The sequence below is a fragment of the Castanea sativa genome, chromosome 11, assembly GCF_040712315.1.
Source record: "Castanea sativa cultivar Marrone di Chiusa Pesio chromosome 11, ASM4071231v1".
Classification (NCBI taxonomy): Eukaryota; Viridiplantae; Streptophyta; class Magnoliopsida; order Fagales; family Fagaceae; genus Castanea; species Castanea sativa.
The window spans coordinates 32398721-32421326 of record NC_134023.1 but is presented as its reverse complement, the minus strand read 5'-3'; the positions used below and the strand labels follow the sequence as shown (position 1 = coordinate 32421326).

The window sequence follows — 22606 nt, the reverse complement described above, 5'->3', positions numbered from 1 at the left end:
GAAAAAATTAAGGGTGCATTTGGTACACCAAATGGAGATTACGACAAGAATGATAGTTTTTATTACTAAGAATAAAATGTGTTATAATGGAATAATTAAATATATTCATATGTTTAATTATTGTTACTACACTTACGTTGAATCACATCATCAGGTACGTCATTATTTGTTTTTGGGTTTTCCACTTCACACATTCTCTATTGCCAAAACTCTTTTCTCTCTCTCTCTCTCTCTCTCTCTCTCTCATTAAACAAACGGCCCCTATTTTTTACTTTCCCATTGAATCCAGTACTTTTTTTAACTAGTATATCTTTTTATTTTAATAAGAAATTATCACATCAACCGTTAACTAAATAAAATGAGGAGATTAAAACCCAATACCACTTACTATTGTCACTTAAAACAAAAAGGGATATCCCGTTAAAAAAATAAAAAAATTCTAGAGATAAGCCAAACCCAATCTTTTCCCCCTCAGAGAAAGAATTAATATTCCCCCCCCCCCCCCCCAAAAGAAGGAATTAACAACTAATTTCTATTGTTTATCTCAAAAAAGAAAAAAAAAAAAAGAAAGAAAAAAGAAAAAAGAAAGTAACAACTAACCAGAGATGTTTGGACAAAAAGATTAAAAGATAAAAGGTGATGTTTCTTTGAATTATTCCTACATACATTTTTTATGCGCTTTTCTGGCTACTCTTTCTACAAGAAAAGTGCCAAAATAGAATTTTTTTTTTTTTAAGTTTGGGATTGTAAGACCAGACATTTCGTGGATGCTGTTTGATAGCAGAAAAAATTAAGGGTGTATTTGGTACACCAAGTGGAGGTAACGACAAAAATGATAGTTTTATTACTAAAAATAAAATGTGTTATAATGGAGTAACTAAATATATTCATATGTTAAATTATTATTACTACACTCATGTTGAATCAAATCAGGTACGTCACTATTTGTTTTTGGGTTTTCCACTTCACACACTATCTATTACCAAAACTCTATTTTTTCTCTCTCTCTCAACTCATCATCTGGCCCCTATTTTTTACTTTCCCATTGAATCCAAATAGCTCTAATTTCAACACTAAGTCCTCTCTCTCATAAAAAAATGGCTAAACGTTTCCTGTATATATTTTTAAATTTCCCATTACATCAAATTCAACCCTCTTCATGATGCTCCTTCTATCTTCCTCTCCCTAACACATTCAATTGCCTCCCTTTTGCATTTAAAACCCACTAATTTATTTAATTTGTATATAGATTTTGATATCTCACTTTCCACCCCAACCAAATTATAACTAGAAGTGGAAAGTCTCTTTGAGGTATTGAGTTTTCTTTTTTTGGGTTGTAGATATTGTGTTCCTTTTTTCTTTTTCTTTTTTCAATTTTCAATTGTTATTCTAATTCTTTGTATTTGTGTTTACAATTTTTCTTTACATAACTACATTTTACCCTTTAACCATTGTTTTTATTGTAATGCATTTTATTGATTTAGTAGCTGGTCATTCACCTCCCATTTGTTTATTTTTTTTTCTAAATGTGTTTTTATTTTTAAAATTAAATGTTACATAAATTATTGCTAATTATCCTTTAATCTCATCTAAATCTATGCTAATTTCTAACTTTTTTTTTCTTAGATACCTTGGAAGAGGAAACAAAATATCATGATTGATAGGTATGGTGTTCCTCTTTTTCTTTGTATTTGAGATTATGAATTACCTTTATATGGTTTTTTCATTAATTTTTTGACAAATTAGGAAGTAAATAACAATATGGTAAGTCACACATACTTTGGTCTTTTTAAAACTTTTTAATGATCCAATCCCTAATTCTTATTATTTTTAATTTTTATTTTGCAAGCTTCCAATAAATGTTTGGACAATTTCATGAAATGAATGTACAATGACGAAATTTTCTAGACTTATTTTGTGTACACAACAATTGGACTTGTCACATTATGAGTGTCATCCGACCACACGATTGATGCAGATATCCTTGCTTTTGCTGGTAATCCTTTCCCAGACACAGTCACAACAAAAGATTGCTTCTCACCCAATGACTTGAAGGAAAGGCTGCTAGGTTTCACGCTAACATTGATATGAGAATCTGTAGTGACTTTTACCATGTACGTTGAGTTAGAACTGCCAACATTGGTTACAATTCTGGGAAAATTAACAGTGAAACTTTTGTCAGATTCAACAAGAGCTTGCATTGATGGGTAATTGAGATCCTTTGGAGATCCTTTAACACCCTTGGGACAGGTACCAAAATAACTAATTTGAATGCTACAAAGCATTTTAATGTAGTCTTCTTTCAAGGCTTCATATACCAGACCAGGATCTATTGCTTTCACAGGATTGATATGACCGGCCCCAAAAGCGAATTCACCTTCTCCATATACATCATCCACTTGTTTTGTGGCATTCATAGGCCAAGCTGTCAGAAGAAGAAAACATAGGTAGTTAGAAACATAAGATTGGAAATATATATATATAGAGATTTTATGAGTGATTTAACAAAAAAGATATGTTACTGAACTTTTATCCCTGATTCACCTTGAACCCAAATTCTTTTTTAATTTATTTTAAAAAAATTTGTTGATAATTCAATAGTTACAATAGGGGCAGGATTTGGGATTTGGATGTCTCCCATAAAAATATTAAGAGATGCCAGTTGGCTCTTGGACAAGTCATGGATGGCCCGTGGCCGATGGATGAGTGATATACCAGTAGTCATGAGAGCAGATTTGATAGCCGATGGAGACCAATCTGGGTGAAACGTTTTGAGATAAGCAGCTGCACCAGTTACATGTGGACAAGACATGGAGGTTCCAGACAATATACTGTATTTCAAAGACCTCTTATCCCCAGGGGCTCCAGAAGGTGAAGCATGAGGGGAAAAGGCAGCTATAATATCTATTCCTGGGGCAGTGATATCTGGCTGTAATTTTTATCAAATATATGTAGGGATTAGAGAAGTAAGTGAGCTGCCATTCAAGCAGAACCAGAGAGAGAAAGGGAGATATGTAGGTAATTGATGCCTAACCTTCAAAATATCTACTGCAATGGGGTTTGGCCCACGTGAAGAGAAGGAAGCAGCTATAGGAGCAGTTGTATGTTCAATAACTTCACTTTTTAGTATACTTCCCTGTGGGTTTCTGAACAACATCACCTCGGAAAGTTAATAACAAAACCATGCATATTGTGTTTTTTTTTTTTACCAAACCAAGAACCATATATAATATCAATCAACAAATTAGAAATCTCATGAATTTAAGCAATGGTTAAATTCGATATCCAAATATTTTGTTCAAAGTAGGATAGTAGAATAACTCAGAGATCATAAATATATTTTGGATGAATAATAGAAATTGTATAAATAAAAAAAATAAAATTATAATGCTTACTTTGTAGAATTTATGAAGGACTTAACGATGTCATGATCTCTGTCTGTTAAAGCAGATGTAGGTAAAGGAACTACAGAAGCAACATCGTCTCTTCCATCATTCGTTGTGATTGCCCCAATGGCGCCTGCTCTGAAAGCCTCTTTCCGTCCACTTGCCTGATCACACACAACAATTTTTCCTTCCACCAATTTGCTATCCAAACAAGTATCAGCGCAAAGCCTGATAATGAAGATAACATGCACAATTTTTAGTTTTTGTCACTTTAAGAGAACTTAAGTTAGCAATGATCAAACCAACAAAAAATTACCGAGTCACATCTTCAGGACAAGTAGTCGTAAGATTTTTCCCATACACTAGAGGGAAATTTGTTCCATTTAGTGTGAAAGGATTTACTGCATTTCCCTTATAAGATACAATGAAATTGTGTCAAAAATACACTAGAAAAAAAAAAAAAAAAATCGAGTTCAACAAGTGTCTATGGAAGAAATTTAGTGGCTTGCAGACATTTCATAATTTGTAAGAGATGGTCAATGACAACGATTTTAGCACACCATTTCAGGCTAGATAGTCAGACAACTTAATGTTACTTCAAGCTTATAAACTTCATTGAGATTGTAAGAGATAACACTCAAAAACTAGGTCCTATAAATCTCATATAACTACACAAAGCAATCACTAGGATAAAATAAAGGATACTTACAATGAGCGTCTGTCCATTAGCAAGAGTAACCTTACTAATAAATTTCCTATCTATACTGCTGGCTGCTATGGAGAACAACCATGGTGCAACACTTGATACTGTTGATGGAGTAGGACCACTATTTCCTGCAGACTGAAGGGTGAGTATACCTTTTTCCATTGCATGAAAAGAACCAACAGCAATAGCATCCTTTTCAAAAGGACTTGCGTAGTCCCCACCGACTGAAATAGTAATGAGGTCAACCCCATCAGCAATAGCATCATCAAAGGCTGCAAGGATGTATAGGTCCAAACAATCTTCTTCATCACATACTTTGTATGCAGCAATCCTTGCAGATGGAACCCCTCCATGTGCCTTGCCCTTTGCCATTCCATAAAAACTCGTATCTGGTACTTTGTTACCTGCTGCTGTTGAGGCAGTATGGGTACCATGACCCATCTCATCCCTTGCAGGAGAACTTTCACTACCCAATTTGTAACTTCGAGCACCAATAAGCTTACTGCAGAGTATACATTTGTTAGAGTTTATTAATATAAGTAGGAACACCAAAATCCTACAATGATTTTCATCCTTTCTATGGGATTTAGCCAGGCATTTTTGTTTTTTATAATCACAATATAAGTCAGGAGTAGAAGAAATTACTTGTTGCAAGTAAAATTAGTGCCACCTGCACAAGTACCCTTCCATTTCTTAGGAGGTGGACCATAACCTTCATCGCTAAAGCTTTCTGACTCGGGCCAAATTCCACTATCAATAGCACCGACTATCACATTACTCTCAACGGTGGGATTTCTCTTTGCAGTTTCCGTTAAACCCACGAAGTCCCATGATCTTGTTGTTTGAAGTTTGAGTTTTTTACTTGGAAACACAGATAGAACTTCCTTCTTGCCTACACATTATTGTCATTATACTTGGAAATAAGTTTTATTCTGATAATACGACATAAGAACCATGTTGGAAGCGATAAACTTTGGCTACAAACTTTGTTTCACTCAGTATATTTTTATTAGATTTGAATTTTGACAAATTCAACGTTGAATTACATTATATTCTTATATCTTCCATGGTAGCAACTTTAAAATAAATTGAAGGAAAAATAAATCATAAAGCACTTACTAGCTATTATTTGTTGCTCTTCATCACTAAGCCTAGCTGCAAATCCGTTGAAACTCCTAGTATAGCTTCTAACAATAGAGTTACTAGCAGCACTGCAAAGAAAGATTAGTAGTCAAAACTTATATGCCTTTCTATTTCTTTCACTTCTTTATTTCTTTTTGCTGCTTTGTATTGAATTTTAGTTTCTCTCAAGTTTAGGTTATGTTAAGTAACTATTTTTGTGTGTGTTTTTTTTTTCAAAAATTTGTTTTGAGAATAAAAACATAAAACAATTTTGTTGTGGTTTGAAAGCTAGTAACAGATAATTAGTGCAAAACAGCACAAAACTAAGTGAGCCTTTCTTGAGCCTATTAACTAAGTGATGAACCAACTTTTTTTTTTTTCTACTCGTTAACACTTTATTAATAGAGGGCAAATACATGTGTATATATTATCTTAGGCCAGCATAACAGGTACATGAACATGTTGCCTAAGTAAAATAAGCCCACTAGACATATAAGCATTGTATCTTTCAAACACACAATCAACAGCTAACATGAAATATAACTGGAGAGTATGAGATTTTGGTTGAGCACATATAGCTAGGTTGATGGTTGGTTCAACAATTGCTACGCGACAAGGAGGATTTCATAGATTGCAATAGGGAATGGAGGAGGGAGAGTGTGGTGGGTTTGGTCGCATGTGTTAGAATTGTCGGTGTGCTTTGGTCTTATTTTATTTTTGTTTCAGCCAAGACTCAAAAGTCTGGCCTCATTAAAGTGCGTTGGTTTCTCCGTATTTTCATTATTGAAAACAGCTCTTTAGGCTGCATTTGGTTGGGTGTAAAGTATTTTCCAGGTGTAAAATAATTTCAGCTGAAAATATTTTCGAAAAAAGAAAATATTTTTAGGTGTTTGGTAGTATGTTAAAAAATACTTTAGAAAATATTTTCAAGTGTTTGGTTGTGATCTTGAAAATATTATAGAAAATACATTTTCTACTTGTTGCTTACATTTTCTCAACTTCCAAACAAATATCATTTCTCAATACAGAACAACAAAACCCAAAAAAAAAAAAAAAACTCATCAAATCCGGTCAGAGAAGAACGAAGAGAGATTTCTCAATACAAAAGAACAAAACCCAAAAAAAAAAAATTCATCAAATCCGGTCAGAGAAGAACGAAGAGAGAGAGAGAGAGAGAGAGAGAGAGAGAGAGAGGCGACTGGGTTCGACGTTGAGGCGAGATCGCGCGGCGGAGGCGAAGGCGAGCACTATCAGACCGAGTTCATCGAAGATGGGTTTGAGCGTTGAGCGGCACGAATCAGATCGGCGATGGCGATGGCGATGGCGAAGGCACGATCTCACCGGCGCAGGTTGGGGCGCAATCTCACTCTCTCTACTCTCTCTCTCTCTCTCTCTCTCTCTCTCTCTCTCTCTCTCTCTCTCTCTCTCTCTCTTCATGCTCTGTCTCTCTGTTTTCTGGAAAATTTATATTTGAAGGTAAAATAGAAAGGGAAGTTATTTTACGGGTGGGAAGGGCTTTTTTACGGTCAAAGGTAAGTGATTTTCTGGTTGACCAAATTTTCAGTTGCTACCAAACACACACAAATGCGGAAAATAATTTCTGAAACTGATTTATCGTTGAAACAAACGCAACCTTAGTTGTTCTCAGTTTTCTTTGAAAATTGAGATTTGGAAACAATTTTTTTTCCCATCATTTTGAGTTATCAAAGATGTATTTCTGTTCTAGAAAATAAATAAATAAATAAATTTTTTTGAAAACAGATAATTAGGGGAAAAGGTGGTTACCAAACATACCATTTGTTTCTCTCAAGAAAAAATTTCTGTCTCATTTTTTGTATTTCATTTTATACTCTACCACTTGCAGCATATCATGTGCGTAATTTTTTTTTTTACTCTAATTATATGTATTTTTTTTACTTTCCTTGTAGAATAACCAAATCATTGTGTGTGTCTATATAGGTGCATTATTAGTATTATATATTTTAGGGTAATTATACTTCCTTTTTCTTGAGATTTTAGGAATAACATTCCATCCCAAACATGAGAAAAAGAAAAAAAATCTCCTCCCTTGAGGTTAAAGAACATAACACTCCCCCTTCTGTTTATAATACTAATGGAATATTCAAAATTTCTATAAGATTCTCTTTATCAAAATTTAACTATAATTTGTAAAATCAAAATTAAAAGGGCAAAACTACACTATTGATCCCTCAAGTTTACCTTGTGTGTGCAATTGGTCCCTCAAGTTTCAACCAAGCACAATTGGTCCCTCAAATTTTCATAATGAGCAATTTAAGTCCTTTTGTTTAACTTCCGTTAGTAGTGTTGCTTACGTGGCTAATAGAATAATGATCTTGCTTTTTTTCATGACGTGGCCTTTCTTTTTGTTAAAAATTACAAAATTGAATTTACACATAAAAACCCTCAAGAATTAAACCAGTAACCCGAATCAACCAAATCAAATCTGAATCTCAAGTCTACAATCTAAAACAGGTAAAAGAGAGAGGAGAAGCTACCCTCCTTTCTCCTCTCCGGCCAGCCACTACCCTCCACCTCGTTCTCCTCTCTGGCCAACCCATCTCAAGTATTGCTAATTTCATCCCTTTGTGGCTGTGCAACCCATCTTAGGGATTTTAAGAAGTAATCAAATAAAACATAAGAGAGCAATTTGGAGAGGAGAAGCTGGTCATCAAAGACATCGTCTTGGACGAGGCAATCAGTACTGAAGGTTTCTTTGATTTTCCTCTCTTCAACAAGTCTCTACATTGCGATTTAATGAGTTCTAGCTCCACCTTTTGATTTGACTCCCATCACCGATTACTAAGAGATGCAAGTTTGATGAGAAGAGAAACTAATTAAAGACTGTGAGTGAGATTTTGAGAACTAAGTCAAACCTTTGATTGTGTTCGTTGGTCTTGCATTTGAAGGAAATATCAATTTTTTACTTGGAAATTATGAATGTGTTAGAACTAGTTAGGCATCATACAAATATACAATCTAATCCTTTGCCTCTTCGTTTGGGTGATCTTGGATGGCCTTTGTATATACTAATTATTGTAATTTTTTTTAATTAAAAAAATGACATGTCATTTAAAAAAAAAAAAAGCAAAGTCATTATTCCGTTAACCACGTAAGTAACAACACTAACGGCCGTTAGTAAAGAACTAACATAACACATTTTTTAAGCTTGAGGGATCAAGTAAACTTGAGAAACCAACATTATAGTTTTGCCAATTAAAAATTTAGAATAATAATACAAAGTTTATCAAGTACCAAAAGACATGCAACAACAAATCTCTCCACAACCCTTTGAAAAAGAAAAAAAAAAAAGTCATACTAAATATTTCAAAATACTCTATAATTAAAAATTGAAATCAATGGATTTTAATTTTGAAAGATAAGATAATTAATTTTTATATATCTATAAAAGAAACCCCTAGGATTTAATTAATGTATATATAAAAGAGCAATTACCTTTCACCAAGAACTTCTTGAAGAATGCTGAAATGGTGAGAGCTCGGCGAGTATTCACCCTCTGGTAGTGAACCCATGTACACAATGTATATATCCTTGGCTGTATCTGTTTCTGTTGTTGCACCACAGTGAATGCTGAGGGTAGCGACAACGAGAACTACTAAGACCCGGAAAAGGAATATTAAGCTAGACATGGCTTCTTTGTTTGTTATTGTGAAAAGAAAGAGGTTTGAAATATATATTTGGTTTGAAATACTATTTATAATCTAAATCATGATGGAATTCCATCCAATGTGGCTGTACTTTCCTTCTAAATCGCAAACAATGTTCAGAAATGGAAAATATGGCTCGCTTACCCGAGAAATATGGTAATTTGAGACGTAAATGTATGGGTGCACTATTATTGTCAAGATTATCCTCTTTTTAACTTTTGGTCAAGATAATATGAGATTGAGAAATGTTCTTTTTATGACATTTTCACGACATTTACATAATAAATTTTATGTGCCAGGTTGTTACTTACTATTATATATTAGTGATAATTTGAACAGTAAATTCAAATTTAAAAACTGTAACAATCTACCAATTAAGATTTGTTATAAAAAATACTGTACATGTTATACGGATAATTCTGGTACCAATTGCAATCAATCAATCAGTGTTATAATGGATAATTCTACAATATTCACTTCCTTTTTAATGATATTACTAATAGTGTGTTAGGAATGGAGGGGGTGGAGGGAGAGGAAAAGGAAATGTGACCTAAATATATACTATAATTTAGTACATCATAGTTATCTTCTATTCTCCTTTCGTCTCCCTTCATCCAAACATAGGATAATAGTTAATTATTTTTCTTTCGAGATAATTTAATCTTGTATAAATGTTTTTACAAAAGAAAAAAACCAAAAAAAAAAAACTTGAAATAATAGGTCACGATAGGTTTTTTGTTTCCCCTTTAGTTTTGTTGGGTAGGATAGTAAATACATTCAAATTTTCGGTTACATTATGTTGCATTTTATTTTTCCTTTTTTTTGTTTTTGTTTTATTATTATGATTTTTTTAGAAACAGGACTAAGCTCAATAATCTTGGATAAAACTTAGCTACAAAATTGGTTGTAACCTAAGGCTACAACTTTACTCAATATCATTAACTTTACTATATATTTTGAAAATCTAACTGTTAGATTGTATATTCTTTACAGTCTTAACACATATGTCAAATTTTATGTTAATCAGATATTATTTATTATATGATCTATAAACTTATATTTTATTTATAGTTTTAAATTACAGAAACTTGTAATTTAAAAAATTTATTGAAGACATAGCTATTAATCTTTAATTTTTTTAAAATTTTGTAAATATAGAGGATATAAGAAGAAGATATAATCCAATGGTAAATTTGTCAAAATTCACTTCTAATAAAAAGATATTTAGTTTAATTGTAGTCTTAAATTACAACCAATTTTGTAGCTAAAATTTATCTAATAATTTTATTAAGAAGCTAAAAAATCATCAGAAACAAAAATGTATACATTTGATGTAACCATCTAAACTAACATCTTCCTTTTTTTTTTTTTATATTCCTTATATAGTCAGGTTACATATGGATATGGTAGTAGTAACTAGTAAGAATTTTACATTTGTTGGTAAACTTTTTACTTTTTTTTTTTTAATTCATTTTATAGTCAAATTAAATGATTAATAATGTCCAATATGGAAGTGACTGCAACACATTTGTTGATGACCTATCACTTTTTTTTTTTTTTTTTGTCACTTTTGTTAATAACAGTGTCATAATGTCATTTATGATATTAGCTTTGTCACATTTATTGGTATAGTCACATATGGAAGTAGCTACAACTCATTGGTATTAACTTTCAATTTGCTGTTAACTCATTCATGGTATTAGCTTTCAATGAGCATTGAGTAGTAACTAGCTTTCAATGAGTATTGAATAGTAACGTCTCATTTTCCATCTACTATTTGTTTATTAATTCTTCATGTTAATTTATGATATGGTCATGGTATCTCAGTCATATCCAATGGGATGTTCTTCCACATTGCTTAATGGTTGATGATGTACAAAATTGTCAGTGAGCTAATCATCAACACACGCTCCAATTATAGTACCTAAAGAACAAAGGAGTAAAGAACCAACAGAGAGTACTAGTAGGGTGCTCGTCAAAGACCCTCTAAAAGTTAAGTCAGTAAAAAAAGAATTTTTAAGAACTTAATAGTGTGAGAACTAGGAATTTTTACGTACCTTAATGAAGAGGGGGGCTTAGTGCTTATATGGTGGTGTGGAGCTGACTAAGATCTCTTGAATGTATGAGCTTTCCTTGTAGAGAAGATTTGGAGCCGAGGCTCCGAGATCTTAGTGCTTCTCTTCCCATACGAGAAAGATATAAACGTGTAATAGGGTTTTTGGGTGTAGTACGCAAGTTATTTCCATATAAAGACACATGAGTGGAGAACACATAAAAACTTTTGGGCCCTAGTGTACTCGACCATTGGTATGACCATCCATTCGTTAGTATGCAAATGGGAAATGAGGTACAAATCCTCCATCGAATTCATACACAAGCCATCTGTTGGGGTTAAATGTATGATTCCCAACGGGTCTTTGGAAGCCGACAGGTTTTCAAGGAGAGTGAAGCATTGAACTGTCAGGACCTTAAGGAGACTGAATGGGATGTTCGCCTCGACGACTTTGTGCCGATGGATTTGTGTTGATGGGTCCCATTGACGAGTTAAAGAGAAAAAAAAAATTCCAAACGAAGATACCCCTATCAATAGCCTTCTTTTTTTTTTTTTTTTTTTTTTTTTTTTGAATTTTTGTCAATTTGATCAGCAAGTAAAAAGGTTGTAATATCTGATGGTATTTTCGCATTATATTCGGAGTAACTTCAAGCCTTTCTATATAAGTTTGAGGTATGAGATTTTTTTTTTTAAAGGCAAAAACACCATTTTGGTTCCTATATTTTGGGATCACAATCAATTTGGTCCTTACATTTTAGTAGTAATCAATTTGATCTTTGTTATTTTTAAATTGCAATCAATTTAGTTACTACCGTTGACTCACTAACGAAAAATGCTTACTTGGCAAACAGTCTGTGCTATTGGCACACCACACATCTGCATGGCAATTGAAATAATAGTATTAAAAAATTTATTTATCATTTAAAAATGCCACGTGAATGTCTAAATGGAAAAAAAGAAATATATATATATATATATATATATATATATATATATATATTATTTCTCAAATTTACGTATAGAAATTTTTTTTAATCTCAAATTCTTTCTTAGCCTTTCTTTGGTTGCCAAGAAAATGGAGGAAAACTATTTATGACAGCACCATTGAAGCTTGGTCACATACATATCTACGTATACAACACACGATTGGCAAGACCCACAAGTTCCAAAATGAAAATTCCACAGCCCCAAATAAACCTCGATCGAAACCCACCAGCCACCAACATTTTGCAGAACCAAAACCAACCGAGGAACCCATTTGTTGAGAGGAACTCGGTCAAGTACGAACCATCTTGGCTAGTAATTCCAGTGAATTTAATAATTTCACGTCACACATCCATTCAACAGTAACATGATGTTTAATATACTATTTTTTCTCTTTTAGAATTGAAGGGGATAAAAATAGTAAATGGATGGACAGAGATGACGGGTCGACACCATGAGTGACCCAGCTATGACGGTTGGGTGTTGCTGAATATCCGTCCTGTATAAATTAATTATGGCTGCCACGTGGCATGTCGTTTGATACATTTCGGATAAGCCTTTGCTTTATCCCCACGCAAACGTGTATATTTGGACTTCTTGCGACGCACGTTTGGGAAGACTCCTATATGGAAAGGAACTTGAGAAGGAAGTTGTATCCTTAAAGAAAGGTAATTCTACTCAATATAAATACCCCAGAAACCCTAGGTATGAAGGTACGCATAATATTCTTAACTCTAGCACTCTAGGGTTAAAGGAACAAGATTCTAACTTGACCTTCGGAGGGTATTCGGCCGACACCACACCGGTGCTCTCTTCTAGGTTCTTCGTTTTACTTTTGCAGGTGTTGCTTTCGTTTGAGGAGTGCTTAGAACTCACCGGTGATATTTTCGGCATCATCGCCTGGCGCCGTCTCGTGGGAAAGAGGAAGAAAATCTTCGATTATTTTTAGCCTCGCTCTATCCCCGAGACAAAGAGTTGCATGGCACTCACCCGATCGATGGCGACGAACAACAATCAAGGCGACGAACCACGTGCCACCGCTTTGGAAAGGCAGTCCAAACGCTTGCGGCGGCGGTTGAGCGCCTCACTAAGCAAAATCATGATTTGGAAGAACAGTTGCGGCAAATAACCGCAAATCAAAGTGCACCACAGAAGATCAAGAGGGCGCTAGCCCCGAAGGAAGGAACGTGGAAAGACCTGAGGGCAGCAACGCTCCGACTAGACCCGAGCGACAAGAAACCAATCCACCACTTGCTTTAGAAACAAGTGCCGACCCACATAGCCACCGAGATGCAGGAGATGAGGGAACGTATGGATGCCATGATGAACGCCCTTAAGGGAAGGGTATCCGGCAATCCGGACGACCTAGTCCATAGAACGGATTCACCATTCACGGCGTTGGTGAATTCATACCCCGTCCCTTCGAAGTTTAAAATGCCCCATGTGGAAAACTATGACGGATCCAAGGACCCGTTGGATCACCCGGAGTCTTTCGAACTCTAATGCATCTTCGTGGTGTACCGACGAGATCATGTGCGGGGCTTTCCTCACCACCTTGAAAGGGCCTGCGAGGGATTGGTACAGCAAGTTGACGCCTAATTCCATCGGCACTTTTAAGGAATTAGGTGCACGGTTCGTGTCACACTTCATTGGAAGTCATCGGCACAAGAGGTCTATTGCATGTATATTGGGAATTAAACAACGAGAGGGTGAGACTTTAAGGTCTTATATAGCCCGCTTTAATAAGGAATCCCTCTCGATAGACGAGGCCGACGACAAGACACTTGTGGCGCATTCACAAACGGGTTACAAGAGGGTAAGTTCTTATTTTCCCTATGTAAGAATGACCCAAAGACTATGTCCGATGTCTATTACAGGCGACGAAGTATATGAACGCGGAGGATGCCTTGCCGGCCGCAGAAGACTACAAACCAAAGAAAAGGGAGAGAGAGGAAGATATGAAACCGTATAACGGACGAAAAGTGGCTAGAACCGTAGATCGACGAGAAGACCGGAGACCCAAACCGCCTTCGGGGAGGTTCACAAGTTTCACCCCCTCACAGCCCCAATTGACCAAGTACTAATGCAAATCAAAGATGAAGGAAGCTTGACATTCCCGGTAAGTTGAAGGGAGATCCGAACAAGAGGTCGAGAGATAGATATTGCCGCTTTCACCGGGACCACGGCCATGATACGACGGATTGTTTTGATTTGAAACAACAGATTGAAGCCCTTATAAGGCAAGGAAGGTTGCAAAGGTTCGTGAGGAAGGAAAGAACTGATCATCCTCAGGAGCAGAATCCTAGACGGGAAAACGAGCGTCCCGTACCACCGGTAACAGACATACGGATGATATGGGGGGGCAACGCTTCATTAGGATCGTCAAAGAAGGCCATAAAGAATTATTTACGGAGGGTACAATGTGTCCAATCGACGGGACCTTCATTAGAAAAAATACGGCGAAACGGCTCCGCATCGAGTTTTTTGAAGACGAGGCCCGGCGCCTTCACCACCCCCATGACGACGCGCTTGTGGTTAGCATCCGTGTAGGGGATTTCAACGTCCACCGAGTTCTAGTAGACAACGGGAGCTCGGCGGACATCCTTTACTATCCCGCGTTCCGGCGGATGGGGATTGCAAAGGAGCGCCCGATCCCGCACGCGCGCCCCTCGTCGGCTTTGGGGGAACCCGAGTCCATCCTTTAGGATCCGTCACATTGGAGGTGACGGTAGGAGACTACCCACGACAAATAACTAAAAATGTCTCCTTTCTAGTGGTGGATTGTTCTTCAAGATACAACGCCATACTCGGACGACCTACACTCAACGCATGGAAAGCCATCACTTCAACCTACCATCCGATGATCAAGTTTCCCACCGAACATGGGGTTGGAGAACTACGCGGAAATCAAGTAACCGCGAGGGAATGCTACGTGGCCATGATGGAGATGGATGACCCCGTACGTACAATGAGCATCGAAGAACAAGCAGAATAATGGCGTAACCCGTGGAGACATTGGAAGAAGTCCAACTAGATGATTCAAGGCCCGATCGAACCACCAGATAGGAACCTCGGTCGACCAACCGATTCGACATGTGCTTTTAACGTTCCTCAAAGAGAACCAAGATGTGTTCGCATGGAGCCATGACGACATGCCGGAATAGATCCACCGTCATAGTTCATAAATTGAATGTATCACCCTCCTTCCCCCCAGTCCGACAAAAGAAACGCGTGTTTGCCCCTGAGCGAGATCGGGCCGCAGCAGAGGAAGTGCGGAAGCTACGAGAAGCGAACTTCATACGAGAGGTGTACTACCCAGACTGGCTGGCGAACGTGCTAATGGTCAAAAAGTCAAATGGGAAGTGGAGAATGTGCGTTGATTTCACGGATCTGAACAAAGCATGCCCTAAAGACAGTTACCCGCTCCCACGGATTGACGCCTTAGTCGACTCAACCGCAAAACATGAGTTGTTGAGCTTCATGGACGCCTTCTCGGGGTACAACCAGATTAAGTTGGAGAAGACAGATCAAGAGAAGACATCATTCGTGACGAGTCAAGGGCTTTTTTGCTATAAGGTGATGCCATTCGGGCTCAAGAATGCAGGAGCCACATACCAAAGATTAATGAACAAGATGTTCGAGCACTAGATTGGCCGAAACGTCCAAGTCTACGTAGATGACATGTTGGTAAAAAGCGTAAAAGCGTCGGATCATTTGAGGGACCTCCAGGAGACTTTCGACACTCTTCGAACGTACAAAATGAAGCTGAACCCAAGCAAATGCACATTCGGAGTAACTGCTGGAAAGTTCTTAGGGTTCATGGTGTCCCAGCGGGGCATCGAGGTCAACCCCGAGAAAGTAAAAGCAATAATGGATCTAGCTCCTCCAAGGACAGTGAAGGAAGTGCAAAGCCTGACAGGGAAGATAGCAGCCTTGAATAGGTTTGTATCAAGAGCAACAGACAAGTGTCTCCCTTTCTTTAGGACGCTAAGGAGATCTTTTGAATGGACGGACGAATGCCAAAGAGCATTTGAAGAGTTGAAGGCATATCTCTGTGCCCCACCGTTGCTAAGCCCGTCTACGCCAGGGGAGGAATTATTCCTGTACCTGGCTGTCTCGTCGGCAGCGGTAAGTGCGGCTCTCATTAGAGAAGAAAGGAAGGTACAGAAGCCCGTCTACTTTGTAAGCCGGGCGCTACGAGGCGCAGAGGAAAGGTACCCACGGATGGAAAAACTCGCCTTCGCGCTTGTAACTGCAGCCCGAAAACTGAAACCGTATTTTCAAGCACACGCAATAATAGTCCTCGACGGATCAACCATTGCGGAGAGCAATGAACAATCCCGAAGCCGCCGGACGGATGGCCTTGTGGGCAATCGAGCCGAGCGAGTACGATATCAAATACCGGCCACGAACAGCCGTGAAAGGACAAATATTGGCGGACTTTATTGCGGAGTTCACTACACATGAGGAGCAAGGGGCAGCAGAGGAGCCCACATGGAGAATTCACACGTACGGATCCTCCAATAAGCATGCGGGAGGAGTCGGAGTTGTACTCCATACCCCAGAAGGAGATAAGATTGAATGTATGATCCGTCTGGAGTTCCCTACTACGAATAATGAAGCGGAGTATGAGGCCCTGATGGCGGGATTGGAGCTTGCAATAGCGGCCGGGGCCAGAAGGCAGTGGTATACTCCGATTCCCAAATCGTAGCTAGCCAAGTTAATGGGAGTTATGATTGCAGGAGTGAACGAATGAGAAAGTACCTCGGAGAAGTGAAGGGTCGAACTAATGACCTCCAATTCACAATAACTCAAATCCCGAGAGAAGAGAACCAAGAAGCGGATCGACTTGCAAAGGCTGCTTCGGCCGAACCTATGGTTATCCCAGAACAGGTATTATCCTTTGTCCAATATTCGTCGTTGCTAGATAACGTTCAGGTGCAGGAGTTAACCACTGAAGACGATTGGACGATTCCAATTGTGACATACCTCAAGGACGGGAAGCTTCCAGACGGGAAGGAAGAAGCTAGGAAACTGAAGGTTAGAGCTGCCCGATTCATACTAATCAAAGGCATCCTCTACAAAAGAGGATTCTCCCGACCATATCTAAGATGCCTAGGCCATGACGAAGCAGATTATGTAATGAGGGAAGTTCATGAAGGGATTTGTGGAAACCACTCAGGATCGAGGTCTCTGGTACACAAGCTACTCAGAGCTGGGTATTATTGGCCGACAATGCAGAAGGAATCCCATATTTACGTGAGAGCCTGCGATAAGTGTCAACGGTTCGGCAATCTTATTAGGCAGCCAACAGAGGAACTCACACCCATGACGGCCCCATGGCCGTTCGCACAATGGGGATTGGACATCATGGGTCCATTTCCAATGGCAGCAAGACAACTGAAGTTCCTGGTAGTAGGAATCGACTACTTCACCAAATGGGTGGAAGCAGAAGCTCTTGCTACAATCACGGAGAAAAATATTCGCAACTTTGTATGGAGAAATATTATCTCGCCGATATGGGATCCCGAGAGTACTCGTGTCGGACAATGGGAAGCAATTCGACAACGATGCGTTCCGAGACTTTTGTTCTCGCCTAGGAATCAAGAATCACTATTCGTCACCCGCTCATCCACAAAGCTAATGGACAAGTTGAAGTCACGAACCGGTCCTTGTTAAAGATCATCAAGACCCGGCTCGAGGGGGCAAAGGGCATATGGCCGGACGAGTTACCAAGCGTCTTATGGGCGTACAGAACGACGGCAAGAACGCCAACGGGAGAAACACCGTTTCGATTGGCGTTTGGTGCCGAAGCCCTCATACCGGCGAAGTAGGTTTGACGAGCTACCGCGTGGAAAGCTATGACGAGAATGAGAATGCCGAAGCATTACGTCTAGAGCTTGACCTTGTTGACGAAGTCGTGGCAACGGCGGCTCAAAGACCGGCGCGGTACTGTGACATGATGGCAAAACACTACAATTCTAAGGTTCGGCACCGGACTTCAAAGTCGGAGATCTAGTGTTACGAAAAGTGCTTGGCGCTACGAAAGATGCATCCCCGGGAAAGCCGGGTCCCAACCGGGAAGGCCCGTACCGAATCATTTCATGGCACAGAAGGGAACGTACTACTTGGAGACATTAGACGGAAAGAAGTTGAGCCATCCCCGGAACACGGAGCACCCGAAGAAGTACTACCAATAGTGCGGCAGCCACAACACCTAGGCCGCCTTACTTTTCGCCTTTAGTTTTAGACGGTTGTAGTTTTTACTCTTTAGACAAGCTTTTCTTTTTCATGAACAATTTGGTTTATTGAACTTATGGGAGGAATTTTTTAAATAAATGCATGCCGATGAAAACCTACAAGTCCACATAGTGGACGGATCACCCAAAGGGTGAAGAACCTACAAGTCCACATAGTGGACGGATCACCCAAAGGGTGAAGAACCTACAAGTCCACATAGTGGACGGATCACCCAAAGGGTGAAGAGCCTACAAGTCCACAAAGTGGACGGATCACCCAAAGGGTGAGAAACCTACAAGTCCACAAAGTGGACGAATCACCCAAAGGGTGAGAAACCTACAAGTCCACAAAATGGACGGATCACCCACAGGGTGAGAAATTTACGAGTCCACAAACTGGACGGATCACCCAAAGGGTGAAAAACCTAAAGTTCACAAAGTGGACGGATCACCCACAGGGTGAGAAACCTACACGTCCACAAAGTGGACGGATCACCCAAAGAGAAAGAAATCTAGTTCGAAAAATGAACGGTTAGCAAAAATACATTTGAAAGGCCATTCATCAAGTGGACGGGTTAACTGAAAGTACGACGGATAATGAGCAAGCAACATGCAATAAAAGATTCGATAAATCAAAGTTAAAATTACAAATGACGGATTAAACAAAGTTCTCTTACAACGGTAAAAACTTTTACAAAAAGCAAGTGTCCTATTCATCCTTAGGAGGAGAGTTCTCGACCATTGGACCGTCATTTGGCTGGCTAGGAGGTGGAACTTCGCCTTCGTCGGCTGGAGCAGCGACGGCAAATACTTCTTCTGTACTTTCTGAACGGACGGATTGTGCAAGCGTTTGCCCTTGGGCGTCAATGGATATATGGGATACGTCCGGGTCGTGGTACGATGACTTCACCGACGGATGGCGTCATCGAACCCGTCGGCCAAGGAGCTCCCCGGCTCCGTCGAAGGAGTTCGAATCCCGGTATTCTAGAATGGCCATCTCCTTCGCGTTGTGAAGCTTGGATGTTGTCTCCGTCACCGCTTCTCCTTGTCCTTCAATATCTCACGAAGATGCCCGTTCTCCTTTTCCACCTCCTCTCCGACCTCGCTCCGAGCATTTGAGCTTTCTGTCCATATTGATCTTGTAGGTCTTCAACTCGTGCAGTTCATCCTCCATCGTCTTGCCTTTCTTTCTCAGACGGTCCATAGATGTCTCGTGATTGAGACAACGGCCAAGAAGCCCTTTCATCATCACCATGGCCTGAAAGCAAAGTACAATGTCATGACGGATGTGAAGAAACTTAGCAACAATACTAGACGGATTCAAGATTACCTGTGCAAGGGTGAAAAGACCCGTCTCACCCATCGCCTCCGTTGAATGGTTGCCAAGGTCTGCATAGTTGTCACCGTCGGCATAGACGACATCTTCTCCAGGGCGTAGCTAGAATCCTCCCGGAAGAGGACGGGTGGTTTCTCTCCTTCTGGGCCTTTCATAAAGCCCTTTCCTTTTCCATGCTTGACAACTGTCTTCTCTGCCTCCAAGGCCACGACGGGTTCAGAGGTCTTTTGCTTCTTGGGAGGACGGTCCGTTTTTTCAACTTGAATCCGTTTTGACGGTACAGGAGGGACCGTCCCCTTTGTTTGACCTCCCTCTTGTTTTTTCTTCGCCGCCTGTTGCTTAATGAATGCTTTCCTCCTGGCGGCGTCCATCTCTGTAAATCAAAGACGGATGAGAAGGGAAAAATAAAAGTAAAATAAGAGAAAAATTAAAGACGGGTATAATGTTGATGGACTTACGTTTTCGAATTCTGTTATCGTATTGACGGGCAGCGGATGAAGGTTCTGGTCCGTCACAATACCAGTGAAGCGTGTCGAGTGTGACGAGTTGAGCCCAAGTCCTCTCTTGCAATTTTGTTTTGTTGAAGATTTTCTCCAGAAAATTCCACTGCTCCAAATCAACTTGTGGACGGTCCCGCGCTGCAATAAAGGACGGTTAGGCCTAAAAGAAAAAATGAAAACAAACTTCAAAGACTGGACGGAAGCAAAAGGGATACACATACCCGACGGAGGCATTATGCCCCATGTTGTGTCGACGGGCATATTAGTTACATCTCCTGGATGACACATCCATTCGTCCCCTTCTAAAAAGAAGTAACGGCTCTTCCAGTCTCTGTTCGAGTCTGGAGTGTCACTGACGAGCCTCAATAAAGGACTTCTAGCTGCGAAGCTATACATCCCCTTGGACTTAACAATCTCTGTCGGACGGTAACAATGGAAAAATTCTTCCACCGTCAACCTTCGGGAACCGTCAGACATTGCCCCGTACAAAACCTCAACCCCAATGAACACTCTCCAGGCATTGGGGGAGATTTGGGTGACGGACAGACCAAGGTATTGAAGAAGTCGACGGTGAAGAGAACTTAATGGAAACCTGAGCCCCGCCTTTAAAGCTTGCTCGTAGATCCCAACACCGTCTACTCCCTTGTAGTAGCATTTCTCGGATTTTTTGGGAAGACGCAGACGGATGTTATCCGGTATTTGATACTTGGTCCTAAGTGAGTTGAGTTGGGATTCAGTCATGGACGACCTAAAATCATTTACCGTCCAGAGAGGCAGCATGACGAATTCCCTAAGGCCATCTGGGCCAATTATTGACTGGACGGGGGGATCAACGCCGTCCAAGCTACTACTGGACGACTCTGAACTCTCTGTCTCTATACCACCGTCAAGGGAAGAAGAGGTACTTGACGAATTCCTCTCTTCACTAGAAGTGTCAGGATCTCTTGGACCTGACGGAAACTTTTCATCGTAGCCCGCCCCCTCGCGGGCAAACGACTGATTACTGGACGCACTAGACATTACCTACATTTATGACGGTATAACCTAAGATACCGACGGTTCTAAAGAAAGTACATATACTTAAAATAGTGAAATTCAGAGAAAGACGGAGAAAGGTTTGTAACACATACCGGATTGAGACGGTTTCAGACGAGTAGCGACGGACGGATCTGCTGAAATGGCAGGAAGACACGATTGTTATGACGGTTGTGCTCTGCTCGCAAGTTTTTGATATGAGGATAAAATGAGGAGAGAAAAATCTGGCTTTTTATAGAACAGAGGGCACGGAATACGAAGCGACGCCTCGTTTTGGGGAAATAGCCAATCCACGAGGGCCACGTGCTCTTCGTCAGAAATACAGGCCACGTGTCGTCCGTCATGGTATGCCAAGGCCGTCCCCATTTAATACATTGCTTTTAGTCATTCCATGGATCCGTCAGAATATAAGGACGGATCCAAGGACTGAAGGGGGCAACTGAAGGGGATAAAAATAGTAAATGGATGGACAGAGATGACGGGTCGACACCATGAGTGACCCAGCTATGACGGTTGGGTGTTGCTGAATATCCGTCCTGTATAAATTAATTATGGCTGCCACGTGGCATGTCGTTTGATACATTTCGGATAAGCCTTTGCTTTATCCCCACGCAAACGTGTATATTTGGACTTCTTGCGACGCACGTTTGGGAAGACTCCTATATGGAAAGGAACTTGAGAAGGAAGTTGTATCCTTAAAGAAAGGTAATTCTACTCAATATAAATACCCCAGAAACCCTAGGTATGAAGGTACGCATAATATTCTTAACTCTAGCACTCTAGGGTTAAAGGAACAAGATTCTAACTTGACCTTCGGAGGGTATTCGGCCGACACCACACCGGTGCTCTCTTCTAGGTTCTTCGTTTTACTTTTGCAGGTGTTGCTTTCGTTTGAGGAGTGCTTAGAACTCACTGGTGATATTTTCGGCATCATCAAGAATATTGATAGATTTGTTCCTACATGTCATTTTTATACCACAATCACGTATTTATGCAATGCGTCTTTACATAATTCGAAGATTAGGATAGTAGATTTTTTTTTTTTGTGGAGAATCAAGACATCAAATTTTTATTGAGCATTCAAGTCTGATAAATCAGCCTGTACAAATTGAAGAATATCTGATGGTACATCTTCCATCTAAACATTTAAATTTGGGCTCATAATTGCCCTTCGTGCTAAACTATGCCCTACAATGTTTCCTTGACAACACGCATGGCGAGAAAGTAATGTTCATAAAAGAAAAAGTTAGTTCATGTGCATCCCGTATCAAGAGTCCATGAAGTGCCAGAGAAGGACTCGGGCTAGAGAGTTCTTTGCAGATAGTTTCTGAATCACCTTCTATAATGACTTGATTAATACCAAACTCTTGCGCAAATTCCACAGCTTTTCTCGCTACCAATGCTTCTACTTATGCAACTGCGGATGGCAAAAGAATCTGCTGTTAGAGGGACGCCATAACTTCACCTGTTGAGTTGCGTATAACCACACTTATTCCTGCTCTACCTTGTTCTTGGAAAATTGTGCCATCATAGTTCACTTTGAGGAAGTCTTCCGCTGG

General features: G+C 39.6%; 1 protein-coding gene across 1 annotated transcript; it reads right to left on the bottom strand.

Moving 5' to 3' along the window:
- Nucleotides 1-1910: 1910 nt before the first annotated feature.
- On the bottom strand, nucleotides 1911-8846 carry LOC142617983 (subtilisin-like protease SBT4.4). Its single transcript, XM_075790963.1, has 9 exons — nucleotides 8689-8846; nucleotides 5212-5303; nucleotides 4738-4984; nucleotides 4096-4594; nucleotides 3703-3797; nucleotides 3396-3614; nucleotides 3035-3146; nucleotides 2716-2929; nucleotides 1911-2425 (listed from the first exon to the last, which is right to left on the bottom strand). Exons 1-9 carry the CDS (start codon nucleotides 8763-8765, stop codon nucleotides 1911-1913), a joined length of 2070 nt encoding a protein of 689 aa, XP_075647078.1. The 5' UTR covers nucleotides 8766-8846.
- Nucleotides 8847-22606: the final 13760 nt, after the last annotated feature.

What these genes read in the sequence shown, in the direction of transcription:
- LOC142617983 (XM_075790963.1), bottom strand. Translation starts at nt 8,765, where the DNA reads ATGGGTTCACTACCAGAGGGTGAATACTCGCCGAGCTCTCACCATTTC. An exon ending in ACTAATTTTACTTGCAACAA is followed by an intron (nt 4,595 to 4,737) that starts GTAATTTCTTCT and finishes TATACTCTGCAG; the next exon opens with TAAGCTTATTGGTGCTCGAA. An exon ending in ATCTGCTCTCATGACTACTG is followed by an intron (nt 2,426 to 2,715) that starts GTATATCACTCA and finishes TTCTTCTGACAG; the next exon opens with CTTGGCCTATGAATGCCACA.